Source organism: Mytilus trossulus, chromosome 3 (assembly GCF_036588685.1).
Source record: "Mytilus trossulus isolate FHL-02 chromosome 3, PNRI_Mtr1.1.1.hap1, whole genome shotgun sequence".
Lineage (NCBI taxonomy): Eukaryota > Metazoa > Mollusca > Bivalvia > Mytilida > Mytilidae > Mytilus > Mytilus trossulus.
In genome coordinates, this window is record NC_086375.1 from 75367189 (window position 1) to 75388658 (window position 21470).

The 21470-nt window shown below is 31.7% G+C and overlaps 1 protein-coding gene across 1 annotated transcript; it reads right to left on the bottom strand.

The window, feature by feature from the left end:
* Positions 1-7895: 7895 nt before the first annotated feature.
* Positions 7896-20167, bottom strand: LOC134712421 (probable serine/threonine-protein kinase irlF). The gene is made up of 3 exons (XM_063573948.1): positions 20124-20167; positions 10794-10844; positions 7896-9387 (listed from the first exon to the last, which is right to left on the bottom strand). The coding sequence occupies exons 2-3, from the start codon at positions 10837-10839 to the stop codon at positions 8162-8164; spliced, it is 1272 nt and encodes a 423-aa protein (XP_063430018.1). The 5' UTR covers positions 10840-10844; positions 20124-20167; the 3' UTR covers positions 7896-8161.
* Positions 20168-21470: the final 1303 nt, after the last annotated feature.

Genomic DNA, 21470 nt, shown 5'->3' on the forward strand with positions numbered 1-21470 from the left:
AATACACATCTAGAGGGATTCCAGAAAAGAATACCGTTGAAGACAACCAAACAGTGTTGTCAGATAAGCAGATAGCAAGAATTGACGAACCAATGAATGACAGTCACTCACGAATCAACTTATCCCCTTGTTTTTATTTTAGTATAAGCTATTAAATACACATTTCATATCAGCTGATACTGGTGACGTAACTACATATTACTGTCATATAGACCTTGACTTAAGCAATATTTAAAACAAGTGATGTATGTGACAATAACGTGTTTAAATCTTCTACGTAACACTAGTAAGTCATTTTCACAGTCAAAATCATTGTCGAAACATTTTTTTTAATTACCCTATTATTTTTTAAGGTCGTCTTTAAAAACATTTAATTGCTGAATGTCATGGTTAGTCATACAGGTTATTTTTACCATCAAAATTATTTTTTTAATGATTTATGTCTAATATATGTTTTATGTTTAATATATGTTTCGTTATCACAAAGATATAACGCATCACAAAATACAACATCGCGACGTAATAAAATTCAAAATATTTCATTTTTAATTTTGTACCGCAGAAATTTTTTCCTACATGGCCTTACTATATTCAAACAGATTTTTTTCTTCCAATTAACATGAACATATATTTTTTTATCATGACTTTCCTACAAGTTGTGATCCTAAGAAAACAGTCAAACCTGCTTAAGAATCCACCTGTTTCAAGCAAAAACCTGTCACAGTGTTAAAAGACCATCAATTTAAAATCCCTCTGTAGTACATTTCATATAGATTTAACATGTAATAAAAGACCACTGCTTAAGAGACCTCTTTTTTGCTCTCCCTTAAATGGTCTCTTAAAACAGATTTGACTGTATTTTTAAATCAGTCATAGTTTTACGATGAGTCTGATGGATGTGTCGTCATCGAGGGTATCACCAACCCAGTAGTCCGCACTTCGGTGATATGAACATCAATTATTTGGTCATTTTAATAAATTTCCTGTTTACAAAACTTTGAAATTTTCGAAAAACTCAGGGTTTTATTATCCCGGGCATAGATTACCTTAGCCGTAATAATTTTAATTTGTTCATCACTGATGAGTTTTATGTAAACGAAATGCGCGTCTGGCGTCATAAATTATAATCCTGGTACCTTAGATAACTATTTACACCATTGGGGGACGTTTCGTCCTCGAGGGTATCACCAGCCCAGTAGTCTGCACTTCGGTTTTGACATAAACAACAATTATTTTTTCATTTTATAAATAGCCTATTTACAAAACTAAGGATTTTCTTATCCCAGATATAGATTACCTTAGCCGTATTTTCACAACGTTTTGGAAATTTGAGTCCTCAATGCTCTTCATCTTTGTACTTGTTTGGCTTTATAATTATTTTGATCTGTTCGTGACTGATGAGTCCTATATAGACGAAATGCGCGGCTGGCGTATCTTATTATAATCCTGGTATCTTTGATAACTAATTGTAAAGTTTTTAAATCTAGAAATTGTATAGAAATCAAGTTTCAACTCCTTCATGCACAGTTGATCTTAGATGGACCTGGTTAATTTTTTTTTAAATGTTTTTAATGGTCATGTAGCTGTTAAGCTGTGTCATAGATTCTGGTAGTCCAAAAATACAAAAGTACATCAGTCAACATTATGTAATAATTTTTTAATCACTATAGATCACTAAACAAACAATCAAATATGTAAAATGAGTCACGTCAAATGGATATTACCAAAAACAAAAGTTATATTCGTTAAGACAAATAAAAGAAGTAAAACTCTTCTCCTCATTATAATTTTGCGTTCATTTTTTGAAAATGATGTGTTTTGATAAAAAAAAAATGTTTACCAATAATCCACGGTATTTAGAAAGATTTTAAATTACCCGAAATTATGTTTTGTTTGATTACCACTGAACAAAATTTCTGTCTGAAAATTTATAGGTTTCTCATGTCTTGCATTTTCCATGACATCAAAATATTTTCGGAACTTAGTTTCATTTGCTATCACTTCATTTGAAAGCATTGATACTAGTAATTAACCATGTGAAAATTTGCAGGTACATTAATTTGTCTTGTAGTGCTTAGTTATTTTCCTATTGGGTTGAAGTTTGAAAATTCTAACAGGAAATTACTGAGAAGGAAGTACAATCAACACTTTATATATATCTATATGTAAAAAGACCAAAAACGTACTATGCATTTTAAATTAATAAACTCGAGTGGTCTTCCTTTAACTAGAAAATACTTCACAAATGTTACGTTTAACTTTTAAGAATTGGTGAAAATATTTTTTTGTGTTTCGATCAGTATACCGGGAAAATGTTGTATTCTAGGTATACAATCGTTTATAATTGTCGGTAGGCCAATTTTGAACTGTTCAATCAGGAGGTTGATTTGATTTCATATTAAAGATGTGTTTGTGCGATAGTTTAATTTTCTAGTCGTCGTTTTAACGTCCATTTATTTCATGTGCCATTTTGATATCGTATATTGCATTAACCTTTTTCGTTATATCGATTAGTAAAGCTTTTAAAAAGACTGAATAGAAAGATCCGATAACTCCTTGAACTCTAAGTGAACTTTGTGACAAGTTAGAAGATTTAAGCTGTTATGAGCTATATCTATGTACAAAAATCTCTTTTGGTTCATCCTAGAAATACAAATACTAGATATAGGAGTAGATACCAGAAAGTAGTGAGACAAGATACTACAAGGACAACAAAAAATTGTAAAAAACAGACAAAGCCATGACAAAACAAAAAAGGCAAGGAAGATTGAACACGTCTAAATACTAAGAAAATTGTTAGCAATATGATTAAAGCAACTACGATGGAGGATTCATACCACATCGTCTAATTTCTATACCAAAATATGCATGTGCTAACGTTCAACTATCGTTTCTAACACGACAAAGACCCAAAACAGTATCATTCTTAAAAATGCTAAATTTGGACCGGGAGCTGAGCCATACGAAGTCCTCCATAACTTTCTCAGAGCTCGTGTATTTTTTTATATTCTAAAGTTCAGTAAATGCTGTTGTATTTCTAAACTTGTAAAATTATGCTAATTGCACATTACAAAGTAGTGGATTCTGGTGACGTAACTACATATACACAAAAACTTACCTATTATTCAAAGGATGTATTCGACAAAAACATATTTAAATGTACTACGTAATAAGACCTGTCATTCCAACAGTCAAAATCCTTGTCGAAACATTTAAAAAAATATCCTTCTATATTTGATGGGCTTCATTACATGTTAATTCGAAATTCAAGTACAAGATTAAAAAAAAAGCCAAGGTTAATCATACATGTTTGTTTTATAACTAAGAAAATTATTTTATTGATTTATGCATCACCAAAGAGTAGCGCCGTATATTCAAACTATTTTATTTTAATTTATTGTACCGCATGTACCGCAAAACAAACTGTCCTAAATGGCCTAACCAAAGCCAACCAAATTTATTCTTTAATTAAAACATGAAAATGTCATTTTCTATAATGACGTCGGCCTTCAGTTATGGTCATAAAGAGAAAAAAGAGTACTTATTATTATTTTAGTCTTAGATAAAGGATGCCAGTAACTCTCAGATCTGTACTGAGTGTCATTTTGTTTGGGGATGTACATGTTCCCATTCGTGTCCACGTTGTGTTTTGTTAGATATAGTCTATATGTATCCATCAAATGAGTAAAGCCTTTTTCATTTGATTTTTACAGTTTGTTCTTATGTTGTACTGTTACACCACTGTCCAAGCAACATGTTTAACACTGCCACATCTTGTATGTGCTTATCACATGTCAGAAGCCAGTGATTGTAGTGTGTTGATGGGCTAGTACATATTTGATTTAGACAACTGTTTTGTTATAAATTAAGCCGTCTGTTTTCTCAATTGATTTCTTTCATATTTTCATTTCGTTTTTTTTATTGTCGCCCGTACGATATGTTTTTTTTTAATTGGTGAAGGCCAAGCGGTTTCCTATGATTGCTTAAATCCACTTCTTTTGAACGTTGGTCAAAAGTTGTCTGATTTGCAATTATACCACATCTCCTTAGTTTATTTAATCTGTAATACTTGTTGTTTTCTCACACATCCTATTACCTCTATCGGTACGGCTGATACCTTAAAATATGTGTTTCCGACTGCCATTATCACAATTCCTTTAGCTATCGTGGGCTGCAGATTATTGTCAACGTTTTCGAATGCGATTACAATTGAATGGCTTTTGCACTCGTGTACAGCGGTATAGCGGGTAAAATCGTGTGCCGTTAAAATGGTACCGTTAATTTTATTATCAGTCACATTCCTTTGAAGCACTTTACCTGATTAACCTTCATCAGGAACACCTAAAGCCGAAAACCGAAGATGTATAAGACAAGACACAACTAATTAGCTACATGACCAATAAAAACATTAAAAAAATAACAAGGTCCATCTAAGATCATCTGTGCATGAAGGAGTTGAAACTTGAGTTCTATACAATTTGTAGGTTTAAAAAACTTTGTAAATCATGAAAATACCAAATTATGGACCACTGAGCTGATGACTACTCCGGGGACTTGTAGCCCACCAGCAGCCAGATCGTTCAATTGCTGTATAAATTAATGAGAACAGCACGTTTATCATTTCTAAATGTTTTTTATATTTAAAAGTCCTTAAAAACCCTCATATTAAAAAAAATTAATGCATATGTTGTTTATAACTCAATGGATAGTTTTCATTACAAAACTTATGAACATATACTTTTTTTCTGAAGAAAATCTTAAATTTATTCATATTTAGAAGAAGTTTACTTTATTTTGATTGCTTCCTTAATTCCCCAACATATTTTCCGTATGCAAGAAAAGAGGGACGAAAGATACCAAAGGGACAGTCAAACTCGTAAATCTAAAACAAACTGACAACGCCATGGCTAAAAATGAAAAAGACAAACAGAAAAACAATAGTACACATGACACAACATAGAAAACTAAAGAATAAACAACACGAACCCCACCAAAAACTAGGGGTGATCTCAGGTGCTCCGTAAGGGTAGGCGGATCCTGCTCCACATGCGGCACCCGTCGTATTGCTTATGTGATTACAAATCCGGTAAAAAGTCAAATGACCTCAATGTGATCCATCTTGTAAAAATCCGGAAATTGTAATACGCATGGATGTCCTTAACATATAGACAATAACTGTTTAGTGTCTTTAAATATCAGCTGTATTTGTACGAGGCTAAGAAACAAGGTGTATGCGAGCTTTTAGCGAGCTACTACACCTGTTTCGAGCCGAGTACAAATACAGCTGATATCCGTGCACAGAAGACTCCGGGTGCGGGAATTTCTCGCTACATTGAAGACATGTTTGTGACCTTCTGCTGTTGTTTTTTTTTCTAGGGTCGGGTTGTTGTCTCTTTGACACATTCCCAATTTCCATTCTCAATTTTAATTTTATAAAGTTTATGATGTTTATATGCATTGGTTCAAGAATTGGAATGACATTATTTTTCACCAGTCACTCGTTTACTATGACTTTAATGAATCATTTTGCGCATGGACTAGAACAGTATATACATAATGATACAAAAAATGTATCATACAATTGGGATCGGTTATAACCTCTCGGTAAATTGTCAGGACGATTTATCATTTCTAAATTGTTCTCCTAAAAGCACACAAAAAAATATTAGTATATAACTGTTCAAAACTGTTCTTATTGACAGTCCTAAATGGCGTTAATAAGAGAAGATTCCAATATGTGATTTAGAACAGGAACAGTTAGCTTGATTTCCCCTTTAAGTCATGTTTTCAATAAAAATGGCTACAAAGAAAAAATAATATCAGTCGTAGATGGATGTATCAGTTATGTTATTTTACCATCTTTAGTATTTATTTTCCATCCAAAACATTTTAATTTTTACATTATAAGCACTTAAGTGAAGAAATAGTGTTTTTGAAAATAGGGGCATATGGTAAGTGTTTACTATAGGAAAATATTTTGATATTACAGCGAATATATCATTTTTTTTTCTATAACCTATAACCGCTTCTATTTTTATCAATTGTTTTTGGCTTTTAACTAGCTGCCAGTAACAACAAGAACTGTCAAATCGTACTTTCTTGTAAATTTGACATGCTGATACTATTTTTAATTAAGTTGATGTTTACTTATTCAGGGTTATATTTCGTCTATATACTAGCTTTGATAAGTGTTTGATACGACTATAAAATCACTTCTTTAAACACAATTATTTATTTTGTATAACCTATTGTCAGCCTCCGTTTAAACTGTATAACTTACATCAAAATGTTTTTCATTTACCTGTGAATATTTTTATACTGGGCGGCTTTTTTCAAGGTTACTGAAATTATTTTACATCTCAGAGCGGTATACTACTGATGCCTTTATTTATTTGCCCGTTATTTTATTGGTCTTGTACCTACATTGTATCATAGGTGAAATATATTCGTTCAGTGTATGTTCAGTGTATGTTCACTTGTATTAACATGTCTTTTGATTAAGTTAAGCCTTTTGAATTGATATTTTATAGTGTGTCTTTCTATATAGCTATGTTGTGAGGTAACACTATTGTTTCAGATAAGAGTGAAGGTTGGTACATATTTCAACGTGTAAATCCGCTGCATTTGTTTGCATCTGTCCTTAGTCGGGAATTTGAAGTTTAGTAGTTGTCGTTTATTGATGTGGTACATAAGTGTTTCTCCATTCTCGTTTTTATAAAGATTAGACAGTTGGTTTTCTCGTTTGAATGATTTTACACTAGTCCTTTTCAGACCCTTTCTGTCTTTCTGATCGGTGTGAGCCAAGTCTCCTTGTTGAAGACCGTACTTTCCTGTTGTTTCTTAATTATTATTTATAACTGTTGATGTAAATGTCCTACGGTTTTTGTGAGTCTTTGTTTACTCCTTTGTTTTGATTGTTATAGTCTTTGACCTATACTGGTTTACTTTACAAATTGTGACTTGGATGGATAGTTGTTTGAATGGCACTCATACCACATCTTCTTATATCTATTATACAAAATGTGGACCGCCATGACCTTCAAGCCTCATTGTGGTAAATCCATAATGCGAAAACGTCGATGTAAAGGGACGTGACGTAATTTTGGCACATGATATCACTGAAAGCTTATTTATTACCAATACAGATGCAGCATAAACACCAAGTTTTTGAAGTATATATCAGTGTTCACATTGCTGGTAAGGAAAACATATCGTGATATTCACTGCTTAATATCTTTAAGAGAAAGAAAGAAAAAAGTTTTTAAATAATAATCATTATGACATGATTAATTAGATTGTAGATTCCGGTACATTCTTGCTATGGTAATCAAATTGATGACATCGAAATAAAAGTTGGTCCAAACACTTAAAAACCTAAGGTAAACAAGTTTTGAATTTGATTATAATAGATGAAAAACATGTGAAAAACTTGAAAAAAGTATTTAATAAAATCTGAAGTATGGAAAATGACCATCATTCTAGTATTTTGCAGAATCTAGAAAAAAAAATTCAGGGTGTTTTCAATCTATGTATAATCCATAATTTCTTTTTCTAAAAACCAACCAAACTCATGTTGACCTTTGTACTATTACCAACACGGTACAAGAAGCTAAAACACTAGTCTAAAAATATAGAGAGAACAATTTATATGAATAACAAACTAAATACATAAACGATATGAGAATAGCTTGAGTGATAGAATTAGAGATAATAAAAAAAGAAAAATAAACTAATGAAAAATACTAAAGAAGAAGGTCCATTTTCTTTTATCAATTTTTACTATGATTAAAACATTTTACTAAAGTTTCATCTTTGCTAGATAACAATAATAACTTCCGTAGCAGTAATTCAAACTATAAACGTAACAACAACAAAAAATCAAATACATACACTGGGATATTTAAATAATTTATTCAGTTCTGCAATGTAATGGTCAATTACACAATGAATATGTATGGAAAACAGATGAAAAAGTGATTTAAAATGATTAAATAAACACGCAATAACTACAAATTTGGTTTAAACAATTTGATTTAATCTTATATACAAGTCTTTTTTATCACATGTTCAAACGAATATCTTTTACATTGGATTTCAAGTACATGTACATTGTATTATCAAAAGTATTTATATGCCTACGATTTTGATTTTAAACACTTGTTTAGTTTTTTTGCTTTCCCTTTGATTTCCTTTTTGCGGCACCTTTTGCCCTTTTTCCTTTTCTGAATTTACCTTTTTGGCCTTTCGGGGCTCTACGTGATTTAAGTCTTTTAATTTGATTGTTTACACGAAAAGCTTGATTATCAACAGCTGCTGTCTGTTGATTAAGACCAACCGTTTCTAAATTTTCTAGTTTCTTTAATTGCTGTTCTATTTTTTGTTGTATTCTCGCTTTTTGTTTTTGTTGTCGTAATGCTAATTTTTCAGCAGCTGTTTTTTTATTTCTTTGTTGTTTTTGTTGTTTACGAAGTTGTTGTCTTTCTTGTTGTTGTATCTGTCGCAATTGTTGCCGTTCTAATTGTTTAGATTTTCGTTGCTGCTGTTGCATTTTTTTCCTTTCTTTGTTCTCTGCTTTGCGTTGCTGTTGTTTCATTTGTCTCTGTTGTTTTTTTGTGTTTTTATTTTCCTGTCCTATGGAAGTAATATCAGGAGGCGACGAACGACTGGAGCTTGTTTCGATGCGAGGTAAAACATCATGTGAAGGAACTTTTTCGAAGATATTTTCATGTTCTGGATTTACAGCGAATGGATCTTTGTCAATTGGGTTTTGATGTATGACATTCTCTGTTCCCTGTGCCATATCTTTTGCTATCATGAAGTCGATCAGATCAGCATGAGTAGGATTGTCTGGTGAAAGTAGATTAGGATTTACTGCTGCTGGATTATCCGAAGACATTAGTCTATGATCTATACCCATATTATTCTGTAATCTTGTAGCATCCTGATCGAACATTCCAGTAGAACTTGCGGGGTTTGTTAGATCCAGGATTTCATGTGAAGGTTTATTTACATTTTCCATATTAGACATATTATTGAAGGAAGCTTTTGGGTCTTTTTGTTGAGCGATTCTAGTATCCGTTTGAACAGCTGTACTTATCTCCTGTGTTATCTGTCCAACATTCTCAACAACCTGAACACTGTCCATTGGTATACCTTCGCCGAGCTGAAAGGTGGGAATATCTCCCCCAGTCTGTGGAAAATGGTTAATATTACTAGACGACATAAGAGATTCCCAGTTGAAAAATGGAGTTTTTGACTGAGAAAAGGTACCAGATGCTAATGGGTCAATCCAAAGAGGCGGGTGATCTAAAGACGTTGCTACAATTCCTGTACTATCGCTGTTGTGAGGGGATGGTATAGGATCATCGAGGGGTATAATGTTTGCAGCTGAAAAATAAAAGTTCAATTGAGATGCTTCGTCGTTATATTTGTGAGTTTCGGCGAAAACATAATTACAAATGTTGTATTCTTGTAAGTTATTTTTTTCCCCTTTTTTGTCAATTCAAAAGACGCGAGTTATAGTAAAATTAATAGGATCTAAAGTGCTTTTAACTCTTTTCTTACTCCGGCCCTGGTCTTGAACACTTACTTTCAGTTTTGACATTTTCAATGTATCATTGTTGTAAAGCGCTAAAAAAAGAAATTCTATACTGTTTTTGTTTATTTTTGTCTGGAAAATTTTGTCGCATAAGCGAGACAAAGCGATCCTTTATTTTTTCTTCGGCGGTATCAAAATTTAAGTTCAGTTTTTGGTTTTTGATTTAAGTTAATTACCTTGTCAACCCTACGTGAACATTTGTGAAACTTATGATTAAAAGACAGTATTTAGAGCAAAATTTTGGAAATGAATTTGGGTAATGCTTTTGTATTTTTATGATAAACTGACTCAGTTTGTCTTTCAGGGAAAAAATACGTACCATACATACATGATTTTTTTTCTGTTTTATGTCTTGTGTTGATCATGTGTATGTTTATCGTTTAAAAGCTCTTCAAATATAATGTTGTATTTTTTTGGTATACCTGACTTTAAATAAATCTTTGCTTTATGTTTTATACTAGCATCCGGTATTACATGACTTTAGTCATCAATCAAGTTGTTAAACTTATATGGAAAGTTTCTTCGAAATGAATGGATTTATACAAACACCTCGCCGACTATAAGTTTATGCAAATATCTAAATTAAGTCATCATAGATACCAGGACTAAATTTTGTATATACGCAAGACCCATCATTGACACTCGAATCAAAAAAGTTAAATAGGCCAAATAAAGTACGAAGTTGAAGAGCATTGAGAACCAAAAAGTTTTGCCAAATACAGCTAAGATAATCTATGCCTGAGATAGAAAAGCCTTGGTATTTCAAAAAGTTTTTTTTTTGTAAACAGTTGATTTATAAAAAAAAAAAATCAATGATAATTTATGTCAGCAGAAAAGTGCTGACTACTGGGCTGGTTATACCCTCGGGAAAATAAATCTCCACCAGCAGTGGCATCGACCCAATGGTAGTAAATTAACTTATCAGTCAGTTGGTCTTTTTTGGATAATTGTCTCATTGGCTTTCAAACCACACACCTCAATTGAAATCAATATTTGTCGGTTAACATTACTATTTTACTTTAACAGCAGCGATCACAGGCGATGTACATTGTTCCGCAGAACCCTTTATCAATTTGATTTATATGTCTGAATCTTCTAAAAGCATATATATAATTATTTTTAGCTTAAACTGTTTTAGTTGAAATGACTGACTTTTCAATATGAATACTTACTGATTCTATTGTAAATGACTTACCTAATGTTGGCAGGAAGATGATTAAATACACAAACGGAACAATCATTATTTCTGAAATAAATAAAAAAAATATTTATCAGAATATTTGAAATAAAATTTGATGTTATAAATAAAAAAAAAGAAAAGGAGTCTTTCATTAAGGTTGTCATTCTCGTAGTTTTGTGTGCTTTTGCTTCTCATATTCACTGGGTCTGTAAAACTGCAGTCAAATTTACCTAAATCTCTCAGAGAACTTTAAGATAAATCGGAATCATTCTATTTGTGAAGGTCATTGACACACTAATATTATCTCAATAGAGCAATGGCTTGTTTTTAAGTGCCTGAAATCCTACATAAATCCGTGTTCCTTTGAAGAATGACCTATCTGATTTGAACAAAGCATGAATTATTAAAATATTATAAAAGTAAACATAACAACATTTTCATTTTTAAGATATGTCCTTTCGGTGACTGGTGATGTTTATATGTTGTTAAAATACAAAAATGTAGTTGTGATTCCATTCCTTTTAGCTGATGTAGTAGAACAAATACTTTTAATGGTAATTTAAAAAGATTCAAAAGTCATCATGCCCAAAATGAATAATGATATCTTTTGATTTAACCAAAATTCTGTTAGAAGTGAATTTACATATTGGCTTTCGGATAACAAATCATTCATGTTATTTCAGAGCCGTCCTTCGATGCACAAACATGACTGTGACTGTATAAATTTTCTTCAACAGCAGCATTTACCGCTTAATAACATGAAATATGTTGGGAAGTTGATATATGAATTTAAGAGTATGATATGGACTTTTAAGATTCAATTTCTAGTAGTAATCGGCAATTTTTAGATTTTGACCCATGGAAAAATATATAAACAGAATAAACAGGCTCTGCATCTTGTTAGAGAAATAACACGACGGGTGCCGTATACGGTGCAGGAAATGCTTACCCTTCCAGAGCACCTGATTTCCCTCTAGGCTTTTAGTGGAGTTCGTGTTGTTTTTTTATTATTTATAACTGTTGATGTAACTGTCTTTTGGTATTACGACACTTTGTTTACTCCTTGGTTTTGATTGTTATTGTCTCTTTTCGAATTGTCTAAATGGTAGCGAGAAATTTTTAAAAAGAGGGATCATAGAAATTATTTACTGCACCAATTAGAACAATAAGGCATTAAATAACAAAATGACTTGATAAATAACGACATATCAACTTATTTTGGTGTAGAATCAAGAATCTAAACCATAGTGTTGTATAGTTGTTCTGTATGTGCCACCGTCTATAATCAGACAGATTCGTAAATCAATAATAAGTCAAAGCTCTTTTCAACAGTTTTATGATAGCTTTATTTTAAATAGATATACTTCATTAGACTTTTAAAGATTTTTATTCTCAATCAAGTATTTTAGAGGATAGAAAAAAAATTGTATGACTTACCTCGTTTCATAGTTTGATTTTGAAATTCCAAATATTTTATTGAAAAATAAAATTTTCTATAACCTTTTCTCTTATTATATACAATCAAAAACACAAAATCGGATATAAGGAAATAGAATGTTTACTATGACGTAAAAAGGTGTCGTATGTGCATGCATTTTAACGGTCATAACTGAAGGAACACGGAGGTGCCGAGGGCATTAATTGTTTATAACGTTGATTGATAGGAACAAGGGAAATTTGAAGATTTCATACAAGTCATTGTCGTGAGATGAATTTCCACTAAACTTCATGTCCATTATCACGTATTATTGCTACATCATAATAGTACACTGTCCTTAACATTTAATAATGTGTTTGCAATGATCATTTCAACCAAATGGAATATAGTTTGAAAATAAACGTCATGGTGTAACCAAGGATTTGTATAGTAAGATCCTTACTATACAAATCCTTGGTGTAACAATGATACAAATTTATCAAACGAATTTATTTTAGTCAATCAAAAGAATAAATTAAGGCGATGTTCTTCTTTCTAAATGTGTTCATATTATTCCAACCTTGATTCTAAATTATCATTGTTGATCCATTGTAATTTATTAATCAATATTTAACTGTGCATGACAATTAATGTCAGTAACATCGTTAATAAATTTTATTGTACAATTTTATTACACGAGCCCGAAATATTTTAAAAATCCAAACCTAATACACACGTTACACACGTTCAAGAGCTATTCAAATTAAAATGACCATAACGTATACCCAAATCCGGATAAGGAATCAGACTTTCAATGGGAGATATATTCATTAAGTTTTAACAAAAAATATCCACAATCAATTATTCAGAAGTATATTTCTATTTACTTACTGATTCACATACATTAATTTGCAAATTTAATATGCAGTAATTTGATTTATTTACCAATCAATACCTATTTATTTTTATCAGACAAGTCATTATTTTGTGGTATGGTTTTGAATGGAAAAGATATAACAAGAAGTAATGTCTAACCATAACCTTCTTACGTCAATGGAACGTAGACCAATAATAACTATGTTTCACGGTCCATTGTACTATATTGATATCTAATTATTGAGGGTAAATAAAAAGAAACAAAATTAAGACAATAACCCGAAAACTTACATAAAAAAGTGCACAGTTCAGTTACGAACAGGATGGCCACTGACTTGAACAAGGGGAAAAACCCACTGCATATGATTAGGAAAACAGGATCAAAATGTGTTCGCTACCTCATTAAGTTAAGAGAGGCTAAAGATACTAAAAGGATAATCTTATAAGTCGAAAACATTTTGACACTGAAAATACAATGGCAAAAATTTAGAAAAAAAGGAAAAAAAGACACACAACAGTAAATAAGGAACAACATATACTAAACTGAAAGAACCCCAACAAAATACGTGGTGATCTGGAGAAGTCGCAAATACTGCTCCTCGTATTGCTTTCGTCATGTAAATCATATTAAAGTATTGACCCGGTTACAAATATAATTCGGTTTGTCACTTTGGAGGAAGGGATTGTGGTTACAGATGTTCCAGGCTGATAATTTTATACACCAGACGCGCGTCTAGTATACATAAGGCTCACCAGTGACGCCCAGATAACAACGAATTGGAACATATCCATCGTCTCGTAAGAAACAGTTGTTTTATAACGATAAATAAACACGTGATTGCTTCCATAAAATTTCAGAAAAAAAGAATTTAAACTTTCCTACTTGGAACTCTTTATTCTGTATCTTTCTTGTTAGCACCAATCCTCTATCAAGAAAATCATTATAGGAAATGCCAGCTATGAAATATCGAATAAACTGGGAGAAATGTCCTCCATATAAGAGTGCTTCTGGAATGTTTCTCTATAGAAATTGGAACTTTCCGACTGGAAAGCTGAAATTATCTGTTTTGTTGTAAAGTGTTGTCCTCAACCTATCATCTTTAGCCGAAGTCAAGATATGAGGCGTACTTAACTGTACATGTTATACTCCTTAATATTGATGGGAGAGATGCGTTAAACATAGTTACAAATCTTTGATTATATAGTGAGAGAACATCATCTATATAGCAAAAAGTTGACTCTAAGAATAATGCTAGCTTCTTTTCAAGATATTAGGAAGCACCTGTATGAAATCATCCTTATACATATAAAGGAACAATTCATTAACGAGGAGAACAGTTGGTTCCCATTGGAATCCTATTGATTGTTGAAAAACATTCCCTCTAATCGTGACAAATTTTTTGTCAATTAAGAATTCCAGTATTTGATAATGTCTCATTCAAAGAATATTTTGATTGAATCAGCTTTAACAAAGTACGATTTATACCTCCCTAAGACAAGCTACGTTGGTCATTCTTTTTTATGAAACAAAGCAGAACCAATTCTTTCATTTAAAATAGAGAAATGATTGTGTATAAGTCAATTGTGTCAATACTAATGTGAAACTATAGACACGACTGTTTATTGAATACTGCGGCACACTAAAGCAACGAAAGGTATGTATCGATTCATAAATCAAGCTTTTAATCGTTTTAAGTTTTTGGTGTTTGTTAAAAAATGAAATATAGACAGTTAAAGAACTGACATTTCAGAACTGATAAAATAATATATGTTGCAGCACAAATTCAGTGCGATTAAGTCTCTTCTATTACAAATTTGGACTTAATTTTTATTAGTAATCAGAATGTGTGTCTTCTTTTTCTAGATGTTTAGAATATAAATTTCCCAATGAATGTAAATCTAGAGAGAAAAAAACGCTGCGAACACACACAATTTTACTTTTATTTTCTAGCATTTAGTTAACCCAGGAATTAATGTTAGCATCAGTTTTAACCGTTCGTACCCGATGGTGTCATTAGCGCAGTGGTCAGGGCGTCAGCAGACATGATTCATAATACCCGCATATTCGTTATTCGCTGTTTATATAATTATATTAATATAGACTATTAAGAAACTATGGTTGCAACTTCCTCAGGCAAGGTTGACCTTGGTAGATAACCTTGGCTATTATATTTATATCCATTGTTTCTACATATTGTACAGCCCTGGCTTTCAAATTTTAATGTTTGAGCATTCTTGATTTAGTGGAATCCAGAAAAGCGCTTTGCATGGAAAAAAAATAAAAAAAATATTGATTTTTTTTTCGATTAAAATGAAGAAGAAAAAACACGTATACAATACTTTTCATACATAGTTGGATGAGTACTACTAACTTTTCATATTCAAGGGTTTATGGTACTCTCTCACCTTATGTTTTGTTGGTTTTGTTACACTATTGACCTTTCTCCTTTGTTTTAAAATTTGAAACTTTATCTTCACCTTCCACTTAAGACGTCAATTATATGATTCTTTCCCACTCAAACATAATTTGAAGACTTTGTTGAACACATCTATCAAATCGAACCTGTTAAAACGGACACCGTCAAATATGCCTCATATCTTGACTAATATCCACAAAATTAGGGTCGGTTGGAAACAAAACTGTACGACAAATGAGATGATTTCAGTTTCCCAATGTTGAACTTTCCATTTCTATGTTGAAACTATCCATCAGCACCTGCATACGGAGTATAAATCTCCAAGTTCATATTCTATGGTAGGGTTGATATTTCCTATCATGATTTTCGTGATGTAGATGATTTCTGCTCATAAGGACGATAAAAATACAAGATTTCCACGTGGTGTAGTTGAAATCATCCCTACTTATATTTTATAAACTCCAACATGATTAGGGTTATGGAATATCTGTTACATATGACGAAAATGTTCCTATTGTCGTATTTACAATCCTGTCTCCATTTTTCTGAATGTGACTACACCGAATTAGACATCTAACCATGTTGCACTTACCCTTCCGGAGCACCTGAGATCACCCCTAGTTTTTGGTGGGGTTCGTGTTGTTTATTCTTTAGTTTTCTATGTTGTGTCATGTGTACTATTGTTTTTCTGTTTGTCTTTTTCATTTTTAGCCATGGCGTTGTCAGTTTGTTTTAGATTTACGAGTTTGACTGTCCCTTTGGTGTCTTTCGTCCCTCTTTTACATGACAGGTGACACAGTTACACCTACGGAGGAATAGAGATCACCACCAGTTTTGGTTGGTTCCCTGATGCTCTGTCTTTACTTTTCTACGTTATGTTTTGTGGTTGTCTGTTTGTATTTTCTCTTAGCCATGGCTTAATTTCGACAGTTTTGAGTTCGAATGTTCCTATGATATCTTCTGTCTCTCCTTTGATAGATATCACATTGTTATTTTTGATACAGAAAAAGATATTTATGGATAAAATGAATATCAGAACAGATTAAGCCCTAGTACAAAAAATAATAATAAATAAAAAAAATAGAATACTTTAAAAAAACTCAAAAACACACACTGATCGAAGTAAACATAAAGCATTGGCCTAACTCTAACCCTAAATAGCAAAGCAATATCGATATTTGAAAATCAATAAATAGGAATTTCTGTAAGGACGGTTACCCGTATTTTAAATCATAATTGAGAAGATAGTTTTGTTGATTGAAGTACAGTCTGAACAAAGATTTAAAATTGTACATTATTGTCATTGATTCTGTTTAAGGATGTCTGCTGCTCTAATTTAAAATAACAAGGATTTCATGTGGTTGCTTAAAATGAAAACAACTTTGATATTTAAACAAAATAAAGTAATAAAATCATTAGTCTCGTGTGTAGTTTTCAAAATACGAGACATTTAACAAATGGCGGGAAAAGGGTTTTCTTCAGACTTTACTATTTGTTAACATTGGAATTGTTTTTTACCCTTTAAACCAAGAAAAAATAACAAGGATTTCATGCCGCCGGATCACTAAATCTGAAATGATCTATTGAACAGATTTATGAAGACAAAAGTGGGGTGTCGTGTAAATTTTTTTTTAATACATTTGGATGGATAAAACCTGAGAAAATCGAAAATATGACAAGAATTCAAAAACATGACCAGCAGACATCCTTAATAACTAATCCAGATCCATTATCATCCAAAAAAAATGAAAAAAAAATCAATTTTAGAAAGAAAAAAAAACCTCGAACAATATAAAGTTTACAGTGAAATCCTCAATACCACTAGCAATTTCTTTTACAAATTTATTGACCACAAATAATTTTATCTTAGTAGTAGGCATTCGGGTGTTTTTGATTTTAATGTCGAAACGTGTGGCTGACGTGCTAATTTTTTTATTTTATTTTTAATATTTTGATGAGTTTTCACAGGTTCAATGATATTTCTGATAGACGTTTGGTATCCAATTATGTCACCAGTCCAGTAGTCAGCACTCTGATGATAAGATTATCATTGATCTGGTAATTCACTGTTAGTTAAATTATAAAATCACAAGGAACACAATATGAACCCTATGACAAATATGACCTTATTATAATAAGGAGATGGGGGATATGATTGCCAATGAGACCAATATTTATCTGAGTTCAAATGAAATAAATGTAAGCATTTTACAGGCATCCGTTTGATGATCAACAATGAGAAAACCCCTTACCGCATAGTCGGCTATACCAATAGTTTTTTTTTCTAGCTTCACTGATATGTCTTATAATGTAAATGTAACACGAGTTTGATGTCCTAAATGATATGTATCTTTGATGACAACCACTGGGTCGATGCTACTGCTGGTGGACGTTTCGTCACAGCGGTTATTAACAGTAGAGTAGTTGCACTCTTGCATTTGCAATTTCATGTATGCAGTCAATTTAAGTTAAACAAATATTAAGAATAACTCGAAGCAAATGTGTTTCCTTCAAGACATAAATAAACTTTCTATGTTAGGCAAAACCTTTTGGATTTTTTTTTTGGTTTTCAGGTGCTTTCTAATTGTTTTTGCCGTCTGATGTTTTTACTAGTGCATCTCATAATTTTACATTTTACCTGAATCATGCATATTAACGAAACGCGTGTATGTTGTTCTAAATAATGAATTTGGTATCTTTGATGAGTTTGTTTAACCAGCCCAGTAACTTAAATTTCGAATTTGGCATGTAAATGTAGGTAATGTTTGATTGAAATTTGCTGTTATTAAAGTTTTTGAAATAATTTTAAATCAACAAATATGTCTCCTTAATGCAAAGCTTTAATTTATTATCCAGATTTATCTATAATGTATGTCTTCTTGGTCTGGCCAGCTCTTTAGCGTGTGTATTATGTTTCAGATTTTCAAATGATTTGGCCTTGGCAATCACTGGAGAGACATTAAATGTCAAAATATTGCATCTGGTGGCGTAAAATTGGTACCATTTGGGTTATTGTGTTGGAATAAGTTTAGATTGAAGACCTCATTTCTATCTTAATAAGAAAAGTAACAAAGAATATTACTACAAATCAGTCCTTAAAGAGAATCCAAGGACAACAAAATCAACTTTGTATTAAAAGGGATCTGAAAAATCCTGCATCAAAGGATAAATCATTGTCAAAAGTAAAAACAAGAATAGAAAACAGGCGTCATACACAAGTAACACAATTCATGAACATAGTTGACATTCAATTATGTGTACTTAGGTTTTAGAAAGCAGACAACCTACTGATGTTACCATTCATGAAGAAAGAGTTATGACCGTAGCTCTGGTTATTGTCATCTGTGACACATGGATTCAATTACTTTCGATCAATTTATGTGTTTTAAAGAGATGACTTCTAAAGGACAAAAAGAAAAAGCACCTTGCAAAATTATTTAATTTTACTTTCAAATATGTTGATGACGTCCTATCACTGCATAACCAATATTTCAGCTAGTACTTACATCTTGCTTTGCCGTTTGTTTTTGTTGCACTTCTCAGTTGTTTTCCTCTTGTAGTTAGTGTATTTCCTTGGTTTTAATTTGCACCCCTGTTTTTCTCTCATTTATTTTATGACTTTGAACAGCGGTATACTACTGCTGCCTTTATTTCGACTCCGTCATTCAAATTCCTTAAGTTTATAGCTTCCTAGTGAGCTGCAATTCTGTATGCTGTATGTCTATTATTTCCGTGTAGCCACGGCTTCCATACAGACATAATTTATTCAGTAATTTATTGAAAAGAATTTTATTTTATAGTTTGTTTCTAGCGAAAGTCCATATCTTGAGGAGTGGCAATTATTGATAAGATTTGTTTATTTTCGTTTTGCCTACAAACATTTAATTTTTCAAACTACATAAAATGTGCACGAAATTAGAGATATAAAATAGCTGTATATATAACATATGATGATTGAAAGTGGAGTGATAACCAGTTTAACCCTCCACATAGTTTATGTAAATAAAATAAGGGTATTGTTGACAATAAGACAACTATCAAACGTAGTCCAATTACATTGTTTAAGGATAATAACATATCACAGAGTCAGTCACTTGATTTGGGACAGAAACAAATAGAATATGGCGGGGTTAATTCATATCTGCCTGTCCAAATAGGGAGGCTTTAATAACGTTTTTGTTGCTATTTGTTATACTTGTGTTTGTTTTCATTATTGCCTAGTCATGGTTTAAATTGTAATTGACAATTAGGACATCTCCTTATTTCATTTTGTGTAAAAAAAAATGAGTGATATAAAGTGTAATGTATACAATCCAGCATATTATATCAGTATAGTGATTGAAAGTGGCTTTTTATATAGTTTAGTTATTTGCAAGTGGCGTTAAAAGTAATTTATTGGTATATGGTGGCATTAGATACAATCTCTAATGATTGACAGCTGTGGTGTAATACACTTCGTGTTTGATAAACTCGGTCCAATGTCTAAAGAATTTGATTTTTGACTTTGCAAGAGACCGATTTTAATAATAATAATGTTATTTGGCATAGATTTTCATAATTCAAGACTCTTGGACAAATAAATTGATTTAGTATAACAATACTTATATTATATAGTAGCTTAAAGTTGACTAATACCAGATGACAATTCCGACACACTTCTCGCCACACCGCTATATATCCTGTAGAGTTATGGACCCTTATGTAAACAGAAGCGGCGAGCAGAATTAACTTAAGTCTTTTTACTTTCCGTTTCCTATTGTAAAGTTTAACCGTTAAATGTTTGTGTTTAAATCGATTAAATCAATGTAAACTTTATCCTTAAAACACAAAAGCTGATTTTATTGACAAATTAATTACCATTCACAAAGTACCGTATAGTTTGGTTTAAATATAAATTTGTCAAACCCTTACTCTTTTATTTCTGCGCAATTTTACAATATCTACGGTGAACAGTTAATCAAAGAAAAATATACCAGAGATTAAATCAATGTCCCATAGCTCTTTTGTTATGGATTTGTGCTTAATCTTTTTAAAAAATTGTAAAGAAATTTAGTTTTGAAACGAAAGTTTGACTACAATATAACAATTCTTAAATCAACAACTGATCAAGGAAACCAGACAGGAACTTTCAAGTGTTTGCACTGAATAAGATCTGAAGTGCATTTTGGAGTCGACATTAAAAAAAGTTATTGGCGAAAATGTTGGTATCAAAACTTTTTTTTTCTACATTTGTTAAAGAATATTTTCGTCAATATTTCATTTGAGTTTTATTTTGAACTTTTTGGACGGTGATTGCTAACTCTTAAAGGGGCATTTTCTGTCAAACTCATGATCAACGATTTGACCCTTATTCTGTTATTTTATTTATGACACTCAAGTGAATATCCAAATGTAAAAAAAAACCAAAAGAAACAATGGATTCGCTGTTATATATTATCATTCCGTGCGTATAATATTCTTTAAAACAACTTTCTACATAAGAAAATGCCTGTACCAAGTCAGGAATTGGACAGTTGTTATCCATTCGTTTGGTGTGTTTGAGCTTTTGATTTTGTCATTTGATTAGGGACTTTCTTTTTTGAATTTCCTCGAAGTTCAGTATTTTTGTGATTTTACCTTTTACGGAATAACCTCCGAAGTTAGCCGATAGTTCTGTAACCCGACAAAAAGAAAAATCTAATTATTATACATTATTCTGATTTTTCAGGTATAGAAGCTTGAACGTAAATACGGTCTTATAAAAGCGGGAAAGGTTCCTAATAAGGATGAGACTTCCGTTGATCTTTATCGGAATTAAATAGAATGTTTATTGTGTTATAACTCAAGGGAGGTATCTTAATATGTTGTCAAAGGTGTGTGTTACTCCAATCCTTAATTGTTCTACGTAAGATCCACGAGGCGTATTGTCATATCGCCGTTTGACGTTAGCGAAAAAGTGACAATTTTAAGGCGCAAATTTTGTTTTATCTTTAAACTCCCTTT

Coding starts and splice junctions, on each gene's coding strand:
- LOC134712421 (XM_063573948.1), bottom strand. CDS start 10,839: ATGATTGTTCCGTTTGTGTATTTAATCATCTTCCTGCCAACATTAG. Junction 9,388..10,793: donor CATCTTCCTGCCAACATTAG/GTAAGTCATTTA, acceptor TTTATTTTTCAG/CTGCAAACATTATACCCCTC.